Below are 27,621 nucleotides of genomic sequence, written 5' to 3' on the forward strand. Positions count from 1 at the left end.
CTTCAATAAACTCCTGAAAGGTAAACATATTATTTATATTACTTGTACATGGCACCGCATCATTTACATATTCTGAGTATTGTTGATCAAATTCAGATTTATTTTTAATAAAATCATCTGCATAATTAATTGTTTTGCTTACTGCAGTGTAGGTTTCTGCTAAAAGATTACATTTTCAGTATTAGTAATAACATATCTATTATAGTATTGGTATTTAATAATGCTGGTATTTGTTTGCTGGTGTTTGAGGTTTTCATGTTTCTTACTGCCTCCCATACTTTTGCTAGAGATGTGTCGTCATTCATATTATTACAAAAAATTCTCCAATATTTCTCTTTGGTTTCTAATAGTTTTTGCTTGGATAATTCTCTTTTACGCCGATAATCTTGTAAGTTTTCATTATTAAAATCACGTCGGACTTTATTATATGCCCGGTGCTTGTCATGTACAGCCCGAGTACACTCCCCGTTCCACCACGGTACTGCAGATCTATTTATTGTTTTTTTTTTCCCTGCTTTTTCGGAACACAGCTATCAGTAATGTTTGTAATGGTATTAATAAGTTTAGTGTGGCTGCTCTCGACATTACCGTCTAAGAGTGCGGGAGTTACCTCCCTTGTACTGGTGGTTTTGCATCTTTCCCAGTCAGTCTTTTGAAAATTCCATCTTGGCTTGTTTACAGTATCATTTAAAAGTGGTTTTTATTATAAATTGTTAAAACAGGATAGTGATCACTATCAAAATTATCTGGATATACATTCCAGGTACAATCTCCCGCTATTGTGGTAGTAGCTATTGTTAGGTCTATCGGTGATATATCCAGGGTAGCTGGTCATGGGCTCACACTGGTTCCAGAACCATCATTTAGTAAAACAAGATTAGTATTATTTATATACTCATACAAAACTTTACCCTTGGGGTCACACCTGGTACCGCCCCAGAGAGTGTATGGTGACTATTAAAGTCTCCGCATAAAATATATGGAGTATCTATATATTTGTTAAGTTCTGTATTGTCAGATACAACATTTGTCTTACATGCATTATATATATCAATTATACTTTGATTTGTCATTTAGTTTAATGACAACACCGATAACTTCCATGACTTTACTGGTAATATTAAGTTCATGATAACTTTCTCGTACATATATAGCCACCCCACCTCTTCCTTATGAACGGTTTTTTAATATCGGCGGAGAAAAACCTGGAATATAAAAACTTGCGTTTTCTTTCCACCACGTTTCCTGTAAGCAAATGACGTGTATATCATGTCTATTTTCAATAAATTTTAAAAACTCAAAACCATGTTTTGCTATGCTCCGGGCATTCCATTGTAGGATGCCTATACCCGTGGTGTTTTGGTAGACATATTATGTCACAAGTGTATCGGGTAACATTTTGCTGTCAAGCTTGACTCCAAATATGGATTCAGCTTGATTAAGTACATATATGAGAATTTCTGTCCAACTAGAACTTTCATTAAGTTTGGCGATGACAGAAACTGCTAACTGTAGTAGATTTTTGATAGGTACTGTCACCACAGGTTCCTGTGGGACAGTTACGGACGGACGGACGGTCAGGCTGACTATTGGGGATGTTAAAATCAGCTACCCCGGAGTACGGTACGGGGTTAATTGTTTCCGGCGTGTTCTCGGAGACTGACTCTGCAAAAGTTTTTTTTTATATTCTTGTACCGCCTCTCGACGTGAACTATGTTCCGTGACCTGTAATTTTACTATGTCTACAGCCTTTTTCCTGGCCGGTGCCCCCCCCCCCCCCCCCCCCCCCCCCCTCCAGTTTACACATTTTAAATTTCAGCCCCACAATCGACCACCTTGTGGTCTCCCCTACATTTCTGACACCTTTGTTTGCCTTTACATTAGGCAGGTTTGTGCCCGTATCTATTACAATTGTAACATCTTAAAGGAGGTTTGACTGTGTACGCACGGTAGCCTAGGGCTACACTCTCTGGTAGTTCTTTAGTATTAAAGACTAAACGGACAATTGTACTGTTTTCGTATTGCTTTCCCTTCATACGGATGGCTTTAAACACACCTATGTCTTTAAGGTTATCTACAATATCTACCTCAGTTAGCTCGGTGCTAACTCCGTATATTACTCCTTCTGACTTATTTGAGGAGACGGGCTCCTTCACGCTTACCTTATACAATGTACTCACCTAAGGTTTTAATCTTCTGGAGTTTTATTTTTTGTTGCTCATCAGCACATGTCACTACCAAATCGCCATTCCCCAGTCCTCTGATATTCTTTGCTGGGTATTCTGTAACTGCAGAAAGTAATTTCTGTATGACGATGGGGTTTTTAAGCGCCAACCTTATGTTATGGCCTTTAATTATCAGTGAGTATTTGTCTGGTTTACTCACCGTAGTAGCTTCGGCTTGAGGGGAGTCTTTCCTCATTCTTTTCCTCTCAGATATTTTAGGGGTGGTAAACTCTCCCGTAAACCTCTCGAAATCCATCGCAGAGGTGGAATCTTCACATTCTTCATACGCATCCATGTTGGCGGAAAAGACCGACCTTAAGTGTATAGACAGATATCTACAGACAGACGGATTAACCGACGACGGACGTAGGGTGTGAAAACGACGAACGAAATGACGAAATGACGACACAAAACAGACGACGGAGGACGACAGACGACGGACGACAATATAGACGAATGATCGCTATGAGAAATACGCAATGCGTATGCGGTGACTGAAGGTGTCGGCGTGGCCTACTGGCTCAGTACCGGCGCCCTCCCTAGCACCGATATGATCACAATCACGTCGTACTGACCACTGGTCAGCAAAACGAGACGTATAATACGAATGTGTAACTGGTCACTATTATAGATGTGTGTACCTGGTCACTATAATCCGTATTTGTACCTGATCACTATTATCCGTATGTATACCTGATCACTATAATCCGTATGTATACCTGATCACTATATTATGTATGTGTACCTGATCACTATAATCCGTATGTGTACCTGATCACTATATTATGTATGTGTACCTGATCACTATAATCCGTATTTGTACCTGATCACTATTATCCGTATGTATACCTGATCACTATAATCCGTATGTGTACCTGATCACTATAATCCGTATGTGTACCTGATCACTATAATCCGTATGTGTATCTGATCACTATAATCCGTATGTGTACCTGATCACTATAATCCGTATGTGTAACTGGGTATCGTGTCACAAAGCTTCGTAACTTATCCATATCCACTCTGTCGTAACTTACGAAAACATTTAAAATCTTGCGCAAGCATGCACTTTTGAACAGAAAAAGACGTCGTACTCGATCACAAATTAGCATAAGAGAGCGATATGCCTTGTGAGCGATTGTTTCGAGGTGAAACCGGGTTTTGAACTCGAGGAGGGATGCCAGCAAGATACACATTGTCATGAAACTAATTGTACGCATATTCGTAGACATGTAAACAGGTAGTCTATTTTAAGAACATTAGGTATATCGATATCCATTGAGGAAAATCTGTGAAAATTGCGTTGTTTCTGTTTGTTTTACCGCATGATAAAATATATGAAATTATAATTTTAGAGAAATTTGATCTTCTTTCAACAATACGGTTGTTTTGATAGAACAAAATAATGATCCTAATCTGTGTAGGTGACTAGGGAATAGGACCGGCGTACAATTTTCACCTCAAAAGTGTCGTCCTTTTTTACCTCCATGTTAGAGAGTGGTATATTTTTACCGGGAGAACGTACGATTTTGACGTAAGATACGAAAAAAGTTACAAAAACCTTTGTGAAACGCACATACAGGAACTTCGTAAGTTTTGCGTAGCTATTTCGAAAATATTTACGAACGTTCGTAAGTAACGAAGCTTTGTAAAACGATACCCAGGTCACTATAATCTGTATATGTATCTGATCACTATAATCTGTATGTGTACCTGGTCACTATAATCTGTATATGTATATGTATCTGATCACTATAATCCGCATGTATCTCTAATCACTATTATCCGTATCCCTACCTGATTACTATATATAATACGTACGTGTACCTGATCACTATAATCCGTATGTATACCTCATAACTATAATTCATATGTATACCTGATCACTATAATCCGTATATATATTATGTACTTGATCACTATAATCTTTATGTGTACCGGATCACTATAATATGTTTTCACTGTTATTTATATATTCTTCAGTAAATGATAGTTGATATCTTAAACTCATTAAAGTAATGATGACAAAGACACTGTTATTAAGATTGTTTTTCCATCCTGGTATGTTTACAGATAACATCGCATATTAAACGTAATGGCTGAAGGTGGAACCTCTAACGATGTCCCCGACAATCCCATAACTCCGAAGGAGGCCCGGCTGTTAGATTGTCCGATTTGTCTGGAGCAGCTGCACGAACCAAAGTCCCTCCCGTGTTTTCATTCCTTCTGTCAGGAATGTCTGTCCACCTTCATCACCAAAGACCTGTCGGGAAAGATGGCGTCGGCGACTGCCTTCCCTTGTCCTGTATGTAGGAAGATGACACAGCCTGTCAACCCGTCTGAGGACAAGGAGAAATGGGCTCAACAATTCCCAGCCAATGTAATAGTGAAAGATCTGGTAAAGTCCACGGCACTTGAGCCGATGTACTGTAAACCTTGCGGGAAAAAAGGAAAACCTGGGATCCCGGCAGCGATATGGTGTGAAATATGCAAGGCGTTCTTCTGTGAAAAATGTAAAGTCGATTTTCACGATTGGATTCACGAAGATTGTGAATCAGTAGATGTAACAGGGAAGACAGGAATTATTCCGCGACAAGGAACAGAACAGATCCGATGTGAAAAGCACGCGAAGGAGGTCGATTACTATTGTGAGGACCATCTGATTCTTGGCTGTAGTAGATGTATCACCATAGACCACAGACGATGTGACGTAGTGACAACGACACAGGAATACTGTGACAAACTGAAGACGGAGTCACGACTGGAGGATCGAAAAGAATCACTACAGAAGACAAAGGAGGCTATCAAGTTGCTCGTCAAAACATTTGGCGAGAAACTACAAATCCTCCTAGAAGATCAAAATTCTGGATTTGACAGTTTAACAGATCTTCGAAAACAGGTCGACCTACGTCTTGACGCCATGCAGAAGGACATCACAGACAAACTGGTATCGTCTTACAAGCAAGAAAAAGAAAATTTGGACTTGTCTATTAAGAAATGTGAACGTCTGATGTCATCCATTGAGAACACAGTAGAAAGCTCCGAGACAGCTGTTCAGAGGAATGATAGCGTAAACACAATACTTATGTACCAGAGAGGCCAGGTGGAGATGGAGTCCTACCAGAACCTGATCACGGAAATAAGGAAGTCTTTTGCTTCCGTCAGAATAAAACATGTCGTCGATCCCAGTCTGGTCAGGTTGGATAAGGATAGCCCACTGTCGTTAGGAAACGTCATTATAGAGGAAAAACCAGAACAGCTCCCAAAAGGAATAAGTACCATGAGGCCTTTGTGTGTATATGACGTGAAGGAGGTAGGCAAGTTCAGTATAAAGTGTCCATCAGATGGGGGCGATTGTTCTGCAGCTGGTATTGTTTACTTACCTGATGATCATATCGTTGTAGGAGATTGGAACAATTACAAAATAAAGTTGTTTACAGTTTCAGGGAAATGTTTGGATGAGATGAAGGTTACAGGAAACCCGTGTGATATGTGTTGTGTAGATGATGACACTGTAGCGGCCGCTATCGACAATTCTGAAATACACATAATCAAAGTGAACCATGCAAAACTAACATTGTCTTCCAAAATAAAACTTTCTATCGGAGCAAACCCATATGGTATCACTTACTCAAATGAGACGTTTACTGTGAGTACTCCGACCGATGTGTATAGAGTCAGTAAGGATGGGGTTATGAACAAAATTGCTTCCTATCCAAACAACTGCTGGCATCTTGCGTGCGACCCAAGGACAGGACAGATATATGGAAGTCAATATACATCCAAGGATGGTAATGCAACTGTATACAGACTGTCAGACGGTAAACATACAAGCATATCAAAAGTTGGTATGCTGAAGGACGCGTTTGGTGTTGACGTCGACGGTGACGGCAATGTGTACGTGTGTGGGTGGGCGTCAAATAACGTGGTTCAGATGTCAGGTGACGGGACAAACGTCAGAGAGCTGCTGACGTCATCACACGGTGTAGACAAACCGAAGGCGATATCTCTGTGTGGGAACAAATTCGTCGTTACAAACCAATCATCACAAAATCGTAATGAAGTGCGAGTGTTTGAACTTTACTGATCAGTAACTATGACAGTTGGTAACAGTAACAGTATTCTGATATGGTCGGACGTGAGATGTATTCGGGCCCTTGAAGCTTTTTTAACAAATTAACAACAAACTCTAGCATTCCTGATATATAACTAGAGTGGATGTAGGCCCAGTACTCACTGGTTAATCCTGCTGATTATTGAATACAAATACAATCAATCCAGATAACAGTTTGTGTAGAGATAGCATTGTGTGAATGCAAGGAAGTTGAGTTTTATACAATGAGGTAAGCTTACATGTCCAAAGGGCAAATGAGCTTATATCGTGGCGCGGCGTCCGTCGGCCGTCGGCCGTCGTCCGTCAGACTGGCGTCAATATTTCCATTTTTTTTCGATAACCAAGAGGCTCAGAAACATGCTATTGGGCCTGTAACATGCTTCGACAAAGACCTACTAAATTTGTTCAAATAAATGAACTTGATCTACTTACTTAAAGGGGTCAAATGTGCTGAAATCTTTTTCAATAACAATGTGATACAGGATCATGATATTGGAGCAGTAGCATTCTGGAATAAAGGAGTACCGAGTATGTTCACATGTGAAATGTGTTAAACATATTTATCTAAATAAGCCAGAGAGCTGTGTTCATATTGGACAGGGATATGCTGGTTGGAAGGACTACAAAGTTTACTGAAATGAATACTTAGCCTTCTCTCATATTGAACTGAAGAGGTAGTGAACTTGGAAGTCACATAAAATGACAAAGAACCAACTCTGAAATTGCATTAGTAGCCTATTGGGCCTCTTGTTTGGTACGAGTGAAACTTTTAAGCTGTAGGATATATAGGAAATTAGACATTATTACGTGTTGTGCCATACACGACAGTTTGGATCCGGTAGCGTGCGATTCTCTCCAGTCGTAAGCTGGTGTAATGTATAGTATGCTATGCATGGATGGTAGTTTTATATAATCACGTGAAATATCGGGAAGGGATTAAATTGAAAGGCGTTAGTTATAGATTACCAGACTGATAAGGCTGATAGGAAGGCAATCATATCAACTCGTTTCAATTAATATTGTAAATCATCTATATCAACCGTACTTTAAAGTAAAATAACAAGGATACCGGTGAAATTGAATCATAAACATTGTAATGATAAAACCAAGTCATATAACGACGATAGCATACAGTATAAAATTACGGTGAAACATCTCAGAAAAAAAAATATTAAAATGAACATTCATATTAGAAGACATTTCATATTAGGCGGTCCTTACCATACTAATGCATACACACAATACTCTTTATATGATTTTCATATCAGACATCTTGTTCATTACAATACATGATACATATAGCTCTAACATTATCATTTAATATGTACATACAGAAACAAATAAGCTACTACATGATTACGAAAAGTAGTAGTGTTTATGTTTTCATTTTTCTCTAAGAGGTCATTTTTCGACTTTGAATATTAACTGTAAAATGGTCAAGTATCACTGTATGTAAAATTGCAAATCGAAGATATGTAAAATTAGAAAGCTCATTTCTTCGTTGATTTTTCAAAATAATGTTGGTAGAACTCAATTTTCCTCGGATGTTGTCAGTTCGAACAAGACCCTTCAAAAACGGTCAAGTTTCGGCAATTTTTATATGCGAACTATACATTCGTTTATCATTGAGGAGTGAAATTTACTACAATTTGCCAAAAATGGGTATGATCTTTCAGAATATCATTAGCATTTTTGGTAAAAACCTCAAATAAGAAACTTTAAAAAATGAAGAAAACTGATGGTTGAGATATTTTTACAAGAAATTTGTTAACGATATGAGAGAAAAAGGATTCTTTCATTTTGTGTGTACGTAAGATACGGATATTCCACACGAGGGTCACACAATCTCGTAAAACCATGCAAATTATCAGTAAGAAGTACTATTAATTAGTAAATGCTGAACTTGTTAAATTACAATTTGTGGCTTAGCAAATGATGTATCACTGTATGTTTTCAATCGATTATTAAGACTTAAGCTTTTGTCTGAATACGCTTTTAGAACTTCTACAGAAAGAAAAAAACATACCGCAAAGGCGATGACACATTTATAGTGCTATCGGAAACATTACATATTTCCCGTTTTTATTAAGAGGTTGGAGTGATGACGAAACAGTGATTTAGCTTTAGATACAGCGAGGTTAATCACATAGGTCTAAGGCAAATAGTGACGGGTCTGAAATCTCTCACATAATATACACGCGAAATAAGCTCGAAACTAATTTGGGTTGCCTCCCTTTCAACATGTCTTGCTACATCAGGACGGAGTGACTGTGGGAATTTAAACATGACTGCCTAATATATTTGGTAATCTTGATAGTAACATTAATCCATTATGTTCATTGATGACGAATATTAGGGGCTGCAGTCAAAATGTGTACCAGAGATCCACTGATTACATTCTAAATACAGTGTTTGTGTCGTAATAGCTGTTCTATATTTAGCAGTATGGCCTTTACTGATCACATGAGATACAATATACCAGGGACTTATCTATGTCAACTTCCTTGTTAACGACACACCGGGATCAGAGGTAGGCTACATATGGAGTGCTACGGTGAGTGCCGAGTGTAAACTCAAAATTATACTCTTGTTCTATAATATTATAGTTCTTTATATTACTGTAAACCTCTTTACATTACTTATTAGGTAATACTGCATTGGGTTTAAGTAAATCACAAAATTTCTAGGTGGGTGTGCTAAAGGTAAGTGATAAAAACTGAAGATACACCAATAAAATGGAAACTGAAGGTTTGCATAGGGGTAAGACTAAAACCTGTTTTTTATCAAGTCATTGAATAATGATATATACAAAGGATCCTGGGTACATGAGGTGTTTTTTTTTCAATAGAAAATGTTTGTGTATTAAGTGTATGGAAATCGAAAGTACAAAGTACAATCTGGCTATCGGATCTGACTCCTCTACTCGAAGGCCTACCTTCCTAACCACTCTTAATGTCTTAACTAAAATGTCAAATTTGTACTGACAACTACGGATAATGATTACTCATTCAATAAGAAACAGACGGGATTAAGTCACGTACTCTGATGCAGTGTGGTTTCTTCCCAGTATGCTGACATGCTGTACTGCTATCATAGCTAGGGTCGCCATTAATTCCCACATGGTATAGATACACAAATAAACATAGCATTACTTTTGTAGGAGATGATTTATATCTCCGTTTGGTTATTTTTGCTTTGTTTGAAAATAAAGCACTTATTTTGAAAGTTATGTAATTGTCAGAAATATTTAATTGTTCTTGACATCGTTTGGTATTCTGGATGTTCCCATATTTTCCTATAATGGAATTGGGTATGAATATAATAATATGTGCATAGTGTAGCATCTGTATAACTATATGTCTGGTCGCAATAATCCTTATGTGTACTTTGTGGACTATAATCAGCATATATACCTGATCACTATAATAGTATGTTACCTGATCACTATAATCCGTATATATACCGGATCACTATAATCTGTTTGTGTATCTGAATACTTTAATCCGTATGTGTACCTGATCATTATAATCCGTATGTGCACCTAATCACTATGACGCGGATGTATACCTGATTATTACCGTATGTTTATCTGATCACTATAAGCAATCCGTATGTATACCTGATCACTATAATCTGTATGTATACCTGATCACTATAATCCGTATGTATACCTGATCACTATAATCTGTATGTATACCTGATCACTATAATCCGTATGTATACCTGATCACTATCATCCGTATGTATACCTGATCACTATAATCCGTATTTATATCTGATTACTATGATATATATGTATACCTGATCATTGTAAACCATATGTACACCTGATCACTATAACGTGTACATACTTAGCTAAATAAGCTAGTTATAATTCATTAAGTTTCGATTTTATTGACTGTTATTTCCCTCCTCGTATATTGACAGATAACATCGACTTTTAACGTAATGGCTGAAGGTGGAACCTCTCACGATGTCCCCGACAGTCCCGGACCTCCGAGGGAGGCCCGGCTGTTAGATTGTCCGATTTGTCTGGAGCAGCTGCACGAACCAAAGTCCCTCCCGTGTCTTCATTCCTTCTGTCAGGAATGTCTGTCCACCTTCATCACCAAAGACCTGTCGGGAAAGATGGCGTCGGCGACTGCCTTCCCTTGTCCTGTGTGTAGGAAGATGACACAGCCTGTCAACCCGTCTGAGGACAAGGAGAAATGGGCTCAACAATTCCCAGCCAATGTAATAGTGAAAGATCTGGTAAAGTCCCCGGCACTTGAGCCGATGTACTGTAAACCTTGTGGAAGAAAGGAAACCTGGGATTCCAGCAACGATCTGGTGTAAAACTTGTAACGTCTTTTCTGTAAAACATGTAAAGTCGATCATCACGATTTGATTCTTGAAGGGTGTGAAACAGTAGATGTAATAGGGAAGGAAGGAATTCCTCCGCGACAAGTAACAGAACAGATCCGATGTGAAAAGCATACGAAGGAGGTCGATTACTATTGTGAGGACCATCAGATACTTGGCTGTAGTAGATGTATCATCATAGACCACAGACGATGTGACGTAGTGACAACGACACAGGAATACTGTGACAAACTGAAGACGGAGTCACGACTGGAGGATCGAAAGGAATCGCTCCAGAAAGACAATGGAGGATATCAAGTTACTCGTCAAAACATTTGGCGAGAAACTTCAAATCCTCCTAGAAGATCAAAATTCTGGATTTGACAGTTTAACAGATCTTCGAAAACAGGTCGACCTACGTCTTGACGCCATGCAGAAGGACATCACAGACAAACTGGTATCGTCTTACAAGCAAGAAAAGGAAAATTTGGACTTGTCTATTCAGAAATGTGAACGTCTGATGTCATCCATTGAGAACACAGTAGAAAGCTCCGAGACAGCTGTTCAGAGGAATGATAGCGTAAACACAATATTGATGTACCAGAGAGGCCAGGCGGAAATGGAGTCCTACCAGAACCTGATCACGGAAATAAGGAAGTCTTTCGCTTCTGTCAGAATAAAACATGTCGTCGATCCCAGTCTGGTCAGGTTGGATAAGGATAGTCCACTGTCGTTAGGAAACGTCATTATAGAGGAAAAACCAGAACAGCTTCCAAAAGGAATAAGTACCATGAGGCCTTTGTGCGAATGTGACGTGAAGGAGGTAGGCAAGTTCAGCATCAAGTGTCCATCAGATGGACGCGATTGTGCTGCAGCTGGTATTGTTTACTTACCTGATGATCATATCGTTGTAGGAGATTACAACAATAACAAAATAAAGTTATTTGCAGCTTCAGGGAAATGTTTGGATCAGATGAAGGTTCCAGGAAACCCGTTTGATATATGTTGTATAGATGATGACACTGTAGCGGTCGCTATCTACAATTCTGAAATACACATAATCAAAGTGAACCATGCAAAACTAACTTTGTCTTCCAAAATAAAACTTTCTAACGGAACACACCCATATGGTATCACTTACTCAAATGAGGCGTTTACTGTGAGTACTCCGACCGATGTGTATAGAGTCAGTAAGGATGGGGTTTCGAACAAAATTGCTTCCTATCCTAAACGCTGCTTTCATCTAGCGTACGACCCAAGGACAGGACACATATATGGAAGTCAACGGACCTCCGAGGATGGTGATGTAGCTGTATACAGACTGTCAGACGGTAAACTTACAAGCATATCAAAAGTCGGTATGCTGAGGACCGCATCTGGTGTAGACGTCGACAGTGACGGCAATGTGTACGTGTGTGGGTGGACGTCCAATAACGTGGTACAGATGTCAGGTGACGGTACAAACGTCAGAGAGCTGCTGACGTCATCAAACGGTGTAGACAAACCGAGGGCGATATCTCTGTGTGGGAACAAATTCGTGGTTACAAACCAAGCATCACAAAATTGTAATGAAGTGCGCGTGTTTGAACTTTACTGATCAGTAACTATGACAGTTGGTAACAGTAACAGTATTCTGATATGATCGGCCGTGAGATTTATTCGGGCCCTTGAAGCTTTTTTAACAAATTAACAACAAACTCTAACATTCATGATGTATAACTAGAGTGGATGTAGGCCCAGGACTCACTGGTTAATCCTGCTGATTATTGAATACAAATACAATCAATCCAGATAACAGTTTGTGTAGAAATAGCATTGTGTGAATGTAAGGAAGTTGAGTTCTATACAATAATGTAAGCTTATAGAACCAAATAAGCCAGAGAGCTGTGTTAATATTGGACAGGGATATGCCGGATGGAAGGACTACAAAGTTTACCGAAATGAATACTTAGCCTTCTCTCATATTGACCTGAAGAGGTAGTGAGCTTAGAAGTCACATAAATGACAAAGATCAACTCTGAAATTGAATTGTAGCCTATTGGGCCTCTTGTTTGTACGAGTAAAACATTTAAGCTGTAGGATATGTAGGAAATTAGACATGATTACGTGTTGTCATACACGATAGTTTGGATCCGGTAGCGTGCGATTCTCTCCAGTCGTAAGCTGGTGTCATGTATAGTATGCTATGCATGGACAATAGTTTTATATAATCACGTGAAACATCGGGAAGGGATTAAATTGAAAGGCGTTAGTTATAGATGACCAGTGTTTAATTACTAATCGATTCAGACTGATAAGGCTTATAGGAAGGCAATTATATCAACTCGTTTCAATTAATATTGTAAATCATCTTCATACTAGTATCATTACTACTGGCATGCATCAATTAGGGAATGGTCTTTTCTTCTCATATGACCGTATAGACCCATGGTCTTTTTTTCTCGGTATTTCAAAATTTACCTCTTTTTATATAAATCTTATATTGGCTTTTAAACTTTTGTTAAATTGATTACCTGGCGCCAAGATTATGTAGACTTCGATTGTCATTTATAAAAAAAAAAAAAAAAACAACAAACAAACAAATAAAACAAAAAACAACAAAAAAACGCCTATATTTTAATGTCATAACCCGGTATTACATATAACTGGTGATTATGTTTAAATCAGATTAAAATCCTATTAAATCGCCTTAATAAGATTTTCAACTTCTTCTGTTTTTTATTTCTGTCTACAGATTCACAAAATGATTATGCTTTGTAAAAACAACATCAAAAGCAGTAAATATAAGTTATAATTAAAGATATGCCATACACACCAACCACGAATTTGTGTGACCTGTTTCTACCACAATAAAAAAAAAGCTATCCCGAGACCCCCGTGTGTTTTGTTTGGGGCGTAAGGATACGGTTTGTAGTGAAATGCCGCTAATCAATATACAAAACTGACAACTTATTTCAAATATTTATATAACTTTATTACATTCAAAGCATTAAATCGATAGAAATCTATATAACAAACAATCGTCACTAAAACAATTGCTTTCCGAAGTTTTAATAAACATTTATTTTCTGTGTTTTTTGTTTCCGCGAAGTTTAATATTTACATTAACACGGCAGTTTTTCGAGTGTCAAGTCCTGAAAATTCTTAATTCGACCCGAAGTATCATTAATAACCGCAAAGACATACGGTATTTGTATACACCTTTTCCAGTATATTTCGGTGTTAATTTAATTACATGTAGGCACAAACACTCATACCATCATCGTTCGGACATAGATTTCATCAACAGAAATTGTGCTTGTTTCTGCTGTGCGAACGAAGGAATGCTACATTAAATATTTACACGATATTCACTATTGAAATATATTTAAGCTGATCACGTATTAAATTGAGTCTTAGATTCCATTATCAAGACTGACGCAGCATAACGGCGGGCGGTACAGAGACTGATACTGCTAATGCATTAAGTGTCCAGGTCGTTCTAACCGGATAAATGGAGGGCATCCACGCTAAGTTGTTAGGATTTAAAATCATTGTGGTTGAAAGACCATTGATTTGGTATTAAGCACTATTCCATATGACGAATCAATTTCGCAAAACGCATTATCACAGTTGAAATGACATAAAGTGCCGATGACACGAGAGCTTGATCGAGGACCAAAAGGCGCGGTGCTGATTTGAGTCAATACGTCAATCGGAACCCCTCGTCATTTTCTTACCCACGTTCGCAGACGGAGGCGAGGTGTTCCGACTGTCAATACCTATAGATGTTTAGTTTCGACGACTCTTTGAGTCTTGACTGGATTATATACTTTAGTGCCTGCATCTTTTCAGTAATGGCATTTCTGACTCGGGTAAGTTGAGTTTTTATTTATTCAATTTTAACTAAGGTAAGTATAAGTTATTATATATAATTCTTGATTCAGGTAAATTGAGCTGTGTTCATTTTACTCGGTTAGTTGAACACTTGTATGTATATTTCTGATTTTGGTAAATTGAATTTCCTAATATTTTTGACACATGTAAGATGAATTATTGATGTTTATTTCATTAATCATGATGTGCATTTAAATAAATATTTAGATTTTATATTGCTTATTGCTGAATTCATATCGAGAACTTTCGAAAAAGACACGGCAAGAAGCAATCTCGTCTAACTGTACAATTCACTTCTTGTTGCATCTTATTTACCGTGAAAGGGCAAAAATAGATATGATCTTATAAATGCAATTGCAGTTATCGTACATGCTTTTAGTAATCATATCATTACCTCGGGAAAGGGTTGTACAAAAACGAACGGTACTTTTTTTTTTTTTTTACAAAACGAGAGATACATTAGAGGTAACAAGAAATATCTTTAGAAAATATAAACGGCATAGTTGTAATGCTGGTGGTTATAATGTAAAACTGCTGGTGAAATAAATTAGCGAACTGATGTGTTTCAGCATAGATAACACAATTATATCAGTTTGAATTATTTTGGTGGTAATAAGACTGCATTTGAATCTGGAATATAGTTTTATTAATGTGTCATTTGAAAAGATACATCCACTTATTTAGCTTGCATTCAATCTTAACTTTGTTTCGTATTAACTGCATATCTGCAATTTGCATTTACCGCTACATTGACCAATCAAATACTTCATCTTGACCAATTACGCCACCTATCGCGTCATATCCGGGACCAAAAGAATATTAAACGGCTATGCCGAAAAATGTATTATGCTGCACCATGTAGCTGATTCCTCCTTCTAGGACGGCAGTGATTCCAAGGTATGGGGTCACCTGTCCAACCACGTGGGGTCTTCCCGGGTACTCCGGTTTCCTCCCACAGTAAGACCCCTCGCGCGCTTCCATCCGGGCAAATAAGCGTGATTAATATAAGTTATATAACTTGTGTCTCAATTGTTGTAAAATAAATAAAGTTTACATTTCTTATGATTCCAAGTGGTGATACCTACAAGTAGATGACGACTGAGGTCAATAGGTCAAAATCACCATGAGAAGGTGTAAAAGTCCCAGTATACAATACATTTTATAAATATTTCTGTTTTAATGAGATACATTTTGATGTAACTCGTTTCGAAAAATAAAAAAACGAATAATAAACTCACAATATCATTGTACATTTTACCATATCCTCGGGTGCTTTCAGAAGTAAAATAGAATAAATGTAAAACAAAAAGAAAGAAAGAAAGAAAGAAAGAAAGAAAGAAAGAACGAAAAGGAAAGAAGGTAATCGAGTTACAGACAGTTTACGGTCGGAGTAACAAATTACATATAACTCATTCTATTAAAATAAAGATGCATATTTGGTAACTTTATTTTTAAATTCTAGATGAAAATGAGCTACAATATGTGTTGGACTCATGTATAAGACGAAAAAACTTTGATATAAAAAAGTCAGTAAATAAATAAATAATAAAAAGAAAATAATAATAAAAGATTAGGATCTCTCCATGATTAAAATTGAAAGATTGCATAGGTATCTTAAAATCTTTCAAACCTTAATTCGTTCAAAAGTACGAAGAATAATTTGTTTTTGTTTCAAAATAAGATTAAAATCGCGAACATTTGTACCACCGGAAAGAAGCTCCGCAGTAACTAACAGTTTAACGTTACATTTTCTTGGTGTAAAGAAATGATCTCATTTCAACAACAGGCAATCGTAATTATGAATTAAATAGTATTAATACAATTACCTAGTTTAGGTCTTAATATAATATTGTGGTAAATATTCCTAGAAGATAATCTTCTTTCAAATGTTATAAATTATCTTGCAAGATATTTCATTTAGAACATATATATCGTATCATAACGCATATACATTGGATATACATATATAGTATATTATAGTAAACTTTGTACATGTGATAAGTCCTGGTGTAGACTTTAATACTCGGCGACGATTATCTTATCCGAGATACCACCGTATCTGATCTCGGGACATGGACTTTTAAAGGTTAATCGTCGCCGAAATAGCTCAGTTGGGAGAGCGTTAGACTGAAGATCTAAAGGTCCCTGGTTCGATCCCGGGTTTCGGCAGAAATCTTTTTTTTTTTTTTTTCATTTTTTTTTTTCTTAAATAAATATACTTTTATTAATTACAATATCTATATATACTTTTCTTGATAAATGATACGATACCCCCTTATAAATTCTTATTTGCTAAAATAAATGTTTCCGAAAAGATGAAGCATTGGCTATTTTCTTGATGTAATTACTACCTGCCGAGAAGGCGGAGCGACAGACTCAAATTAGAAAATATCTGTCTAGTATTGTCCTGTTAACAATTTGAATTATATTTAACTCAAAAATAAAAATGTTTTTGTGTCTACATCTGATATATTTACAAGTTCGACCACTTCATTGACTCCGATATTTTATCTGTCTTTAACAAATACCTGTTAACATATTGGTTTCCTTAATAATATTTTATATGTAAAATCAAGTTTCTGTACACTATATAATATATATATATGATATGCATCAGTTCAAGTTTCTTTACATTATACGAGGGCTGATTGATAAGTTGTGAGCTTCATATTGAATTTTTTGAATTTTGCCGGACATATTGTACATGTATCATTTTTCAACATAATCCCCTTCAGTATCTATACACTTTTGCCAGCGGTTTTTAGGGGCCTCAATCCCACTTTTATAGAACTCCTTTTCTTGGCTGTTCAGAAAGTCATCCACTGCATGTTAGGGTTAGGGTTAGGGTGTCTGAAATAGCTGTTTTTAGTTTTAGAAATACATTGTAGATGAAAGTCTGATGGAGCGAGATCAGGTGAATAAGGCGGATGCTCAATCAATTTAAAGCCACAATCGTGAATGGCAGCCATGGCAATATATATAGTATGTATAAAGTCAGCTTTATATACATTACATGATATGAATAATATATGAGCACGAAACAATTAGTATTTAATTCAAATGTCGTTTTATCAGGCGTTGACCTGCCCGAATCAGTGGATAAGACCTCATCTCATCCCGGGCCAAAATAGCTCAGTTGGGAGAGCGTTAGACTGAAGATCTAAAGGTCCCTGGTTCGATTCCGGGTTTCGGCATTCTGATTTTTTTTTCTATTGCCAATGACAACTTCGGTGTCTCCTCTGCTGCATTTTATAGTATAAATTCTCCATTTTGATGACTTTGTTGTAGAATTGGGTCTTTCATGCGTATTGAAAGTGATGAGATTTTGTTTTATCGATTGATGAGTTTTGTGTTATACACATGTATTCGCCGTTTAGTTCACATCGACATTGTTTCTATATAGATATATGTTTGTGTTTATTGCTACGTTTGTATTTTAGCCTTTTCATAGTAAATGTAAAATTTACATTTTTCCTTTGGCATATGAGTGGGTATTGGTCAATGACACACAGTTGTTACATTACATCCGGGTATTTGGAATTGTGACAAAAGCACTGTCACAGACATGTATACAAACAAACCAAAAATTATGATAAAGCACATGCAATGAATATACAACCGTGTCAAATTAAAATGTCCAAATCCACGGTTAGGAGTGATAGTAAATATAACACTTTAAAAGTTATTGTAGTTGAACCTCAGAAAACGTAACTCCATGCATCTATAGAACCAATATTGTGACGATGAATCTTTCAGAAAGTAATATTTCACGGGAAAGATTAATTGACTTTGAGAAAATAAATAGATAAATTATGAATTAATTTTGAACCGTATGTAAATGCGGATATATAGACATTTACACGTGTACACCATGATCTATTAACACAACAATAGATGATATTAATGATTGACGTTTTTTCTCAGAAAATAATGTAGATTTTATAAGATGCAAAATATAACTTAATCAACATTTCGGGTTTATTGCTTTAGACAGATTTGATGACTCACCTTGTCCAATTGATTGCATCATACCACAGAAAAAAATGTAGGAAAACAAGTGGGTATATAGCACTTTAAACCTGAGATAAATAGTGAAATTACGAATTAAAAACTGCATCAGTCAGTAATAACGCTAAAGGTAAAAAGTAGAGACCTAAAAGGGAGGAATAAAAATGTTAGAATATTTACTGTATTTTTAGGTACATTTTTATAGGAGTTATCTCCCCTGTCAGTTATGACGTATAGTGATGTAGCCTGCTGGGTGTCACATTTTGGATAGTGACAACTGGAAAACGACAAAGCTATGTGATATATAGGGGAGATAACTCAATGTTATGTGATTAAAAGAAAACCCTCTACAATAATGTGCTGTATTATCTGAATTTCCATGGCGATGTCATTTTTTTTTAGCAAAATATGTTCCAATATTCACATTTTGGTGAAATAAATGAAAACATACACACCCTGACAATTTGAATTCGTTTGTGTGAACTAAACATGCATAAAGAACTCCAAAGAAGATATTCTCTGTAATTTCCCGTTTTTGAAATAGAATCGCTATAGAATTTAACATTTTCGTTTATCTTATCATGCATCCTAAAAAAAAATAGCAAATGCAGACATGGCTCTTGGCTTTAATTTATTCTCGCCGATTAAAATAATAGAACTCTGGTACATACATTTAGGTTTATCTACCTCAAAGGTAATCGATTTGTCGTCACTCAAAGTGTACTCAACCATAAAGTATGGTACATGTATGTAAATTATTCACTGGTTATTACTACATACTTACTGTATCGCCTTAGGCTTGGACAAGTTTTAGCTGGATATATTCACCTAAAAAGCTCTCATAGGGCCGAAATAGCTCAGTTGGGAGAGCGTTAGACTGAAGATCTAAAGGTCCCTGGTTCGATCCCGGGTTTCGGCATGACCATTACTTTTTAAGTAAATAAAAATGTAGGTCAACTTCCTGTACATAATAAAAAAAGTATGTGACTTAGTTTTATCTCAAAGTCATAAACATGTCAGATTTTGTCTAAAATATGCCGAAGAATTACCTACCCCGAAATGGAAAACCTAGTATGAATATATATAATTGATTTCATAACTTTCAAAATGCAAGTGACACAGATGGACATGTCGTTTAAATTGTTTTCTCAAATATCTCCAACTCATCCGGGCTGACCGACTTTGTCATTTACACATTTAGAGTCCAAAATACAAAAATGATCAGGAATGAAATCTATTTGCAGAAACCATGTTTCAAAAAACTAATATTTTACATCAAAAAACTTTTGGTTCGTATCATCACTGACGGGTCTTTAATGGACTGGACAGTTGTATAGTGTCCCTTCCGTCACTGACGAGTCCTATAAGGACGGACCAGTTGTATAGTGTCCCTACCGTCACTGACGAGTCCTATAAGGACGGGCCAGTTGTATAGTGTCCCTACCGTCAATGACGCGTCCTATAAGGACGGACCAGTTGTATAGTGTCCCTACCGTCACTGACGAGTCCTATAAGGACGGGCCAGTTGTATAGTGTCCCTACCGTCAATGACGCGTCCTATAAGGACGGACCAGTTGTATAGTGTCCCTACCGTCACTGACGAGTCCTATAAGGACGGACCAGTTGTATAGTGTCCCTACCGTCAATGACGCGTCCTATAAGGACGGACCAGTTGTATAGTGTCCCTACCGTCACTGACGAGTCCTATAAGGACGGACCAGTTGTATAGTGTCTCTACCGTCAATGACGAGTCCTAAAAGGACGGACCAGTTGTATAGTGTCCCTTCCGTCACTGACGAGTCCTATAAGGACGGGCCAGTTGTATAGTGTCCCTACCGTCAATGACGCGTCCTATAAGGACGGACCAGTTGTATAGTGTCCCTACCGTAAATGACGCGTCCTAAAACGACGGACCAGTTGTATAGTGTCCCTACCGTCAATGACGCGTCCTAAAAGGACGGACCAGTTGTATAGTGTCTCTACCGTCAATGACGAGTCCTAAAGGGACGGACCAGTTGTATAGTGTCCCTACCGTCACTGACGAGTCATATAAGGACGGACCAGTTGTATAGTGTCCCTACCGTCACTGACGAGTCCTAAAAGGACGGACCAGTTTTATAGTGTCCCTATCGTCAATCACGCGTCCTAAAAGGACGGACCAGTTGTATAGTGTCCCTACCGTCAATGACGCGTCCTAAAAGGACGGACCAGTTGTATAGTGTCCCTACCGTCACTGACGAGTCCTATAACGACGAAACTACTTTAATATGAAGTTTATGGCTTTTTTTATTTATTATTGCATACAGTTTAACGGTGGGATGCAGTTTGCAGATGCAATCTATTATACACGATACTTTTTACATAATACATCAATGTTAAACACCCATAACTTTTCGTGTGTCCTTGCTCATTGAGAGGTAAATATCATATTCCCTACAGATAATTTGTGTTTTACTTTCACTGCACATAAATCAACCATCCTGAAAAAAAGAGGATGCGATTATTTTCGTTCAAACCAGACTGGTCTAGAGACTATATCCCCTTAAAATCATTCGGCCCGTTTTATAACTATCTGAGTATGATAGCTCGCAGCCGAAATAGCTCAGTTGGGAGAGCGTTAGACTGAAGATCTAAAGGTCCCTGGTTCGATCCCGGGTTTCGGCATTAATATTTTTTTTATGTTTCTTAAGTTTTAATATTATCCGTTGTTGTTTTACACTGTTGTATATTTCGTCCTGATTGATATTGCCGTTTTGCTAATGAGCTTGATATCAAATGTTAACACAGCATTTTCCTCAACATGCCATAAGTTGTTATTTCAAACATTTCCCACTCACCAAAATAATCAGTACCTGAGTGATAGATTGAAAATTCATGGCTTCAAATGTAAAATTTCAAAATGAGACTTGCTCTCTAAAATCTGTCTTCACGGCTTGGCGTATGAATGTAAATTTCCTGTGATAATTGTGAGTAAAATCAAATCATCTTCTTATTTTCTCAATAACATCAAATTAATTTTCTCCAGTGTTAATTGACAGTATTTCTTGCATATCGCATACATTGTATAACGACCATTTCGAAAAAACAAAATAATCTGGGCCAATACCTATTTTGTCAAATCTACAACATGTGTAATCACTATATATCGCCTTAAGGTCCTACAGTCCAGTTGTCACCTTAACTCGATAACGTATCTCAATATAACAATATGCAGCCGAAATAGCTCAGTTGGGAGAGCGTTAGACTGAAGATCTAAAGGTCCCTGGTTCGATCCCGGGTTTCGGCATAGTAATTATTTTAGGTTTCCAAACCTTTAATTATATTCCTCAATTTGACGCTGTTGTTTCGTCCCAAATGCTAATACCGTTTCATACTGCAGTTGTTCTAGATATTTTGATCGTGTTTGTTATGCCATATTTAAACCAAGTGTTGATATTGCTCTATCAAGTGGCATCAATTGACATTTTGTTTGATTAGAAGTTTAAAATGACCCCAAATCATTCATCTGACAGTTGGCATGTTGAGACTGTGAAAATAGCAAGGCATATAAGTTATGAACAACACCATGCTTCAATCAAATCGCCATACACTAATATTATGTATATTTAAAGAATATATGCCGATTCCTCCTCGGATGCAGCAGCTGTTTAGTACAGCTCTGTATTCATTGTTCGGCACTATCTTATACTTAATATACAAAAAATGGCATTATTTATATATTTATACATTTTTTTTAGATTTATGGGCCAAAAGCAATCCTGGTGGACCTAACGAGTTGTTGTTATCCTGCATAGCATGTTTAAATAGTCCTGGATTCAGTTAAGAATAAACACCCATATGCCTATTTCAAGTTACTTTGAAACATTTAATATCTGAACCAATAGTGCGAAACTGATTAAATGGAATTAGTTTACCCCTTCTGGATTTCCACACTTCAATTCTTATAATTAATGAGGAGTCATAGAAGGACCAAACAACTGAATTATAGAGTTTCTTTTATTTGTTGCTAATTTCGTATTGAACACCATGTTCGCGTGGCGTTTGTACGATTCTTTGGTCGTTCGTTCAATTTAAACAAACAAACAAATTGACCAACTAAACATCTTAATTATTCGTACCTGATATTCTTAATGAGTTAAAGTACTCGTTTATTCAACATTTGTTTTTCAATGTTAATCTGATGGCTCAGAACAATACAAGATTCTGATGTAATGGTGTGTAATGTTTTAGTGCTTTATGTATACATCCACTCTCTGTGGTACATTAGATCGATATTACACGTAAATGTTAGTCAAACACAAACCAGGCAAATGCTGTGTTTCCTTAATCATTAACATATCAAAGTTATTTCCAAATAAATTCAGTAATTCTCTCACATTTACTTATCATTTTCTCACCTTAAAGAGAGGCGACCCGATTTATACCTTAACACGACAACCTGTCTAGAGAATATAACGTACAGCCGAAATAGCTCAGTTGGGAGAGCGTTAGACTGAAGATCTAAAGGTCCCTGGTTCGATCCCGGGTTTCGGCATAGTAATTCTTTTAGGTTCCTTAAGTTCTAATTGCATATTTCGTCCTGAATGCTAATAACGTTTTATACTGCTGTCGTTTCAGATATTTTGATCGTGTGTGTTATGCCACATTTAATATATACATGTATGTTAAAACTTGTGAAACATTTTACTCTCCAAAATTATCAGCACCGAAGTCATAGATAAAAAATACATTTAAATATTGCATTGCTTCAAATGTTCAGATTCAAAATGAAACTTGTTATTCACAGCTTCACAGCTTGGTGTATAAATATACATTTCCTGTGATAATTTTGATGTTTCTTTATTATTTTGCTTATCACTGATATAATAAATTAATTTTCTACAAAGTTAATTTACTGCATTTCTGGCATGTCGTAAAGTATATAACGACATTTCGAATAAAAAAAAATAACCTGCCGCAGCACTTATTTTGTCATACCTACAACAAGCCTAACTTTGTAATCCCTATATATCGCCATAAGGGCCAACAGTCCAGTTGACACCTTAAGTCGATAACGTATCTCGAGATAACAAGGTACAGCCGAAATAGCTCAGTTGGGAGAGCGTTAGACTGAAGATCTAAAGGTCCCTGGTTCGATCCCGGGTTTCGGCATGACACTTCTTTTGGTTCACAAAGCTGTATTTCAATATGGCGTTGCTATGCAGAATATCGTGGGTGGGACTTTGCTTGTTTTAAATGTGATGTTAAAAATTCATGAAGCAGTTGCCATTAGCCCATATTTTAAGATAAATTCTAATAAAAATGGAATCTCTAGTAAGAAATATCATTAGTAAAACAAAGGAACCTTTTTTATTGTTATGTCAAGTTGCGTAAATTGACATGTTGTTTGATTAGGAGTTAAAAATGACTCCAAGTCATTCATCAGACAGTTTGCTCGTCGAGAGGGAGAAAATAACAGGGCATGGAAGTTATGAACAACAGTAGGCTTGAATCAAATTGCCATAAACTTCAGTTTTGTATATCTAAAGAATCCATGACGATTCCTCTTAGGGTGCAGCAGCTGTATTCATTTCTCGGCACTCTATACAAGAAAAAGCAGTATTGATATTTATACAATTCTTTGAGATTTCTGAGTGGTAAGCAATGCTGATGGACCTAGAGAGTTATCGTGCATAACATTTTTTTTTAAATTCCCCTGAATTCTGCAACAACAAAGAAAATACACACCCCAAGGTCTATTTCAAGTTTATTTTAAACATCTTGTATCTAAACACTACGGAACTAATAAAAAAGAATCATTTTACCTCCCCGTCCTTATGTTTACCCTTGGTGTGTCCAGGTTGATTTTTCCGACACCCCTCGTGGATTTCCACACTTCTGCTCTTATCTTTACTGAGCAGCCCTAGAAGGACCAAACAGCATTGTGAAAGTGTTCTTTTATTTGCTGCTAAATTCATATAGAACGACACGGTTTATGTGTGCCTTGTTTGTAGAATATTTTGGGCGTGCATTCAAATCAAGCAAACAAACAAACACACCACACAGCAATGATTAATCATAACTGCAATATTGTAAGTGAGATGAAGTACTCGTTTTTTCTATATTTTTTACATTTGATTTTTAATGTTAATTTGATGGCTCAAAACAATACAAGATTCTGATGCAATTGTGTAATTTATTAGTGATTTATGTATATATCCATTTTCTGTGGTAAACGAGATCGATATTACACATCAATGTTAGTCAAACACAAACCAGGTAAATGCTGTGTTTCCTTGATCATTAACATGTAAAAGACATTTTCACCCGAATCAAATATTTCTGCCACATTTTCTAATCACTCCCTGGTTTTAATGAGAGGCGAGCCGATTTATACCTTAACTCGAAAACGTGTCTCGAGATAACAACAAGCAGCCGAAATAGCTCAGTTGGGAGAGCGTTAGACTGAAGATCTAAAGGTCCCTGGTTCGATCCCGGGTTTCGGCATGACGTTTCTTTTGTTTCACAAAGCTATATTGCGCTGCTTTTCAGAATTGCATGCGTGATCGTTTATTATTTTCAAAGTTATTGAATCTTTTTTATGTGATGTGGATAATGCAAGACATGCCGGATGATTGTCCAACTGCCCTTACTTTAAGATGTATTTTAGTGAAAATGGAATCTCCAGTAAGAAATGTCATAAGTAGTACAAACACTTTTTTTTTCGTTATATCAAGATACGTAAATTGACATATTGTTAGATTATGAGTTTAAAATAACTTCAAATCATTCGTCTGGCAGTTAATATGTTAAGAGTGTAAACACAAGGCACAGCAAGATACGGTTAGGCTGCTTATACATCATATATGCGTATGGGACACAGAGTTTTATGAAATAACAAGATGTATTGTTGTTAACATCACAATAGTATCACTGATACCTTATTTCAGTGTCTTTTAAATAGATATTGTGAATCAATTTTAACTCTATGTTTTCTTGTGTAATGATATTGGGATGCATTTTTTAGGGTGGTAATGCGAATTTCTTAAATGAGGATATTCATGCGGCAACCATGTGAATTTGTTTACCAACATACCTTGACCACCGATTTGATATTTATTGGTAAACATTAACTACTGATTTGTTTGCAATTATTTTAAGTAGTTTGAGAAAAAAAATCATTCCCTACCTAGGTTTGTCACTCCCTCAAGGCGGGGAAAGATTATATTACTCCTTCAATCAATTTGTCATAAACTACTTACTGGTATATCTAAAGAATCTATGGCGATTCCTTAAAGGCTAAAGCAACTGCATGTGTCTTTAAGCACTACCTGATACTAAATACACAAAAAAAAACAATGGCATTTTTGATATTTTTACAATTCTTTGAAATTTCTGAGTGGTAGGCATTGCAGGTCGGCATTTAGTGTTGTTGGTATCCTGCATGGCATTTTTGAATTCTGAATTATGATATCTGGTAAGAATAAACATCCAGAGGCCTATTTCGCGTTCCTTTAATAAATATTTAATGTGTCTACCATTTGGGTGTGTGCAATGTTATCGTTCTTGACACGTCTCCTGGATTTCTACACTGCTCCTGTTATCAATACTGGGGAGTCCTAGGAGGACCAAACAACAGAATAAATGAGTTTCTTTTAGCTTTGTTAGTCAGACCAGACAATTTCTGTGTTTTCTTGGTCATTGGCAGGTAAAAGTCATTTTCGCCTGAATTAAACATTTCTGCCACATTTACATATCGATTCTTCGCCTTAAAATAGAGGCGACCCGGTTTATACATTTTAACTCGAAAATCTATCTCGTATTTATGATACACAGCCGAAATAGCTCAGTTGGGAGAGCGTTAGACTGAAGATCTAAAGCTCCCTGGTTCGATCCCGGGTTTCGGCAGAGGAATTTTTTAAGGTTCCCAAACTTTTAATAACATCCGTTCTTGTTGACGCTGAATACTGACACTTTTTATATTTGCCGTTGTGTTAAATGTTTTGATTTTATGTGTTAAATCTACAGTTTACCCCAATAAAATAATGTTGATATTGCAAACTTAGGAAATAATTCACTCACAAAAATAATCAATACCTTAATCATAGATTAAAGATACATCGACGATAATTCATTGCTTCAAATGATTAATTCAAATGAAATGTACTATTAAAAATCTGTCTTCACAGCTCGGTGTGTAAATATGCATTTTGTTTGTGAATATTGTGAAACGTTTACATTTTTCCTGATATATAAAATGAATTTGATTCAAAGTTAATTTACGCCATTTCAGGCATATAACATAACATGACCACTTCGAATAACAAAATAATCTGACGAAATCAAATCTACAACAGACCTCGCCGTGTAATCCCTACATATCGCCTTAAGGCTCAACAGTCCAGTTGTCACCTTAAATCGATAACGTATCTCATTATAACAATATGCAGCCGAAATAGCTCAGTTGGGAGAGCGTTAGACTGAAGATCTAAAGGTCCCTGGTTCGATCCCGGGTTTCGGCAAGATATTTCTTTTGGCTCAAATCGCTATTGTTAATAAGGCGATAACTTCCCATACTTCTTCTCTTATCGTCACTGAGGAATCATAGAAGGACCATGAGCAATGTGATAGAGATTCTTTTATTTATTGCTAATTTTTATTGAACGACACTGTTCGCGTTTGTCGTTTGTACGATCATTTAGTCGTATATTCAATTTGAACAAACAAATAAACCACACTTCATGAATAAATCATAACTGATATTGTAAGTAAGATGAATCACTCATTTCTTTTTTCTTATTCAACATTTCAACCATCTCTGCCAAAAGGATGGCTCTTTACAATACACAATTCTGATGCAATGATTTTATCAACGTGTTCCATTCTATGAGATACACGAGATCGATATTACAAATGAATGTTAGCCAAACCAAGCAATTTCTGTGTTTTCTTGATCATTAAAATAGTAAAACTATTGTCAAATTAACTTATTACTTCCTCAACTGAAAGAGAGGCGGTTATATTTATGCCTTCACTTGACAACTTGTCTTTAGAATATAATACGCAGCCGAAATAGCT

General features: G+C 36.6%; 3 protein-coding genes and 10 non-coding genes across 13 annotated transcripts; all 13 read left to right on the top strand.

Moving 5' to 3' along the window:
- Positions 1-4,302: 4,302 nt before the first annotated feature.
- Positions 4,303-6,881, top strand: LOC117320573 (E3 ubiquitin/ISG15 ligase TRIM25-like). The gene has a single exon (XM_033875138.1). It carries the CDS (start codon positions 4,321-4,323, stop codon positions 6,310-6,312), a length of 1,992 nt encoding a protein of 663 aa, XP_033731029.1. The 5' UTR covers positions 4,303-4,320; the 3' UTR covers positions 6,313-6,881.
- A 1,881-nt stretch (positions 6,882-8,762) lies between these two features.
- Positions 8,763-10,674, top strand: LOC117320571 (E3 ubiquitin-protein ligase TRIM56-like). Its single transcript, XM_033875136.1, has 2 exons — positions 8,763-8,893; positions 10,267-10,674. The coding sequence occupies exon 2, from the start codon at positions 10,288-10,290 to the stop codon at positions 10,672-10,674; it is 387 nt and encodes a 128-aa protein (XP_033731027.1). The 5' UTR covers positions 8,763-8,893; positions 10,267-10,287.
- A 310-nt stretch (positions 10,675-10,984) lies between these two features.
- On the top strand, positions 10,985-12,277 carry LOC117320572. The gene has a single exon (XM_033875137.1). It carries the CDS (start codon positions 10,985-10,987, stop codon positions 12,275-12,277), a length of 1,293 nt encoding a protein of 430 aa, XP_033731028.1.
- Positions 12,278-16,652: 4,375 nt separating this feature from the next.
- Positions 16,653-16,725, top strand: Trnaf-gaa. The gene has a single exon. It is a non-coding gene; the product is annotated as a tRNA-Phe (tRNA).
- A 952-nt stretch (positions 16,726-17,677) lies between these two features.
- On the top strand, positions 17,678-17,750 carry Trnaf-gaa. The gene has a single exon. It is a non-coding gene; the product is annotated as a tRNA-Phe (tRNA).
- A 1,660-nt stretch (positions 17,751-19,410) lies between these two features.
- Trnaf-gaa lies at positions 19,411-19,483 on the top strand. The gene has a single exon. It is a non-coding gene; the product is annotated as a tRNA-Phe (tRNA).
- A 1,672-nt stretch (positions 19,484-21,155) lies between these two features.
- On the top strand, positions 21,156-21,228 carry Trnaf-gaa. Its single transcript has one exon. It is a non-coding gene; the product is annotated as a tRNA-Phe (tRNA).
- A 549-nt stretch (positions 21,229-21,777) lies between these two features.
- Positions 21,778-21,850, top strand: Trnaf-gaa. Its single transcript has one exon. It is a non-coding gene; the product is annotated as a tRNA-Phe (tRNA).
- A 1,175-nt stretch (positions 21,851-23,025) lies between these two features.
- On the top strand, positions 23,026-23,098 carry Trnaf-gaa. Its single transcript has one exon. It is a non-coding gene; the product is annotated as a tRNA-Phe (tRNA).
- Positions 23,099-23,642: 544 nt separating this feature from the next.
- On the top strand, positions 23,643-23,715 carry Trnaf-gaa. Its single transcript has one exon. It is a non-coding gene; the product is annotated as a tRNA-Phe (tRNA).
- Positions 23,716-24,977: 1,262 nt separating this feature from the next.
- Trnaf-gaa lies at positions 24,978-25,050 on the top strand. Its single transcript has one exon. It is a non-coding gene; the product is annotated as a tRNA-Phe (tRNA).
- Positions 25,051-26,378: 1,328 nt separating this feature from the next.
- Trnaf-gaa lies at positions 26,379-26,451 on the top strand. The gene has a single exon. It is a non-coding gene; the product is annotated as a tRNA-Phe (tRNA).
- Positions 26,452-26,992: 541 nt separating this feature from the next.
- On the top strand, positions 26,993-27,065 carry Trnaf-gaa. Its single transcript has one exon. It is a non-coding gene; the product is annotated as a tRNA-Phe (tRNA).
- Positions 27,066-27,621: the final 556 nt, after the last annotated feature.

This window comes from Pecten maximus, unplaced genomic scaffold, assembly GCF_902652985.1.
Source record: "Pecten maximus unplaced genomic scaffold, xPecMax1.1, whole genome shotgun sequence".
Lineage (NCBI taxonomy): Eukaryota > Metazoa > Mollusca > Bivalvia > Pectinida > Pectinidae > Pecten > Pecten maximus.

Bases quoted from the DNA above. Each gene is read 5' to 3' on its own strand.
- LOC117320573 (XM_033875138.1), top strand. From the start codon at position 4,321: ATGGCTGAAGGTGGAACCTCTAACGATGTCCCCGACAATCCCATAACT.
- LOC117320571 (XM_033875136.1), top strand. From the start codon at position 10,288: ATGGCTGAAGGTGGAACCTCTCACGATGTCCCCGACAGTCCCGGACCT.
- LOC117320572 (XM_033875137.1), top strand. From the start codon at position 10,985: ATGGAGGATATCAAGTTACTCGTCAAAACATTTGGCGAGAAACTTCAA.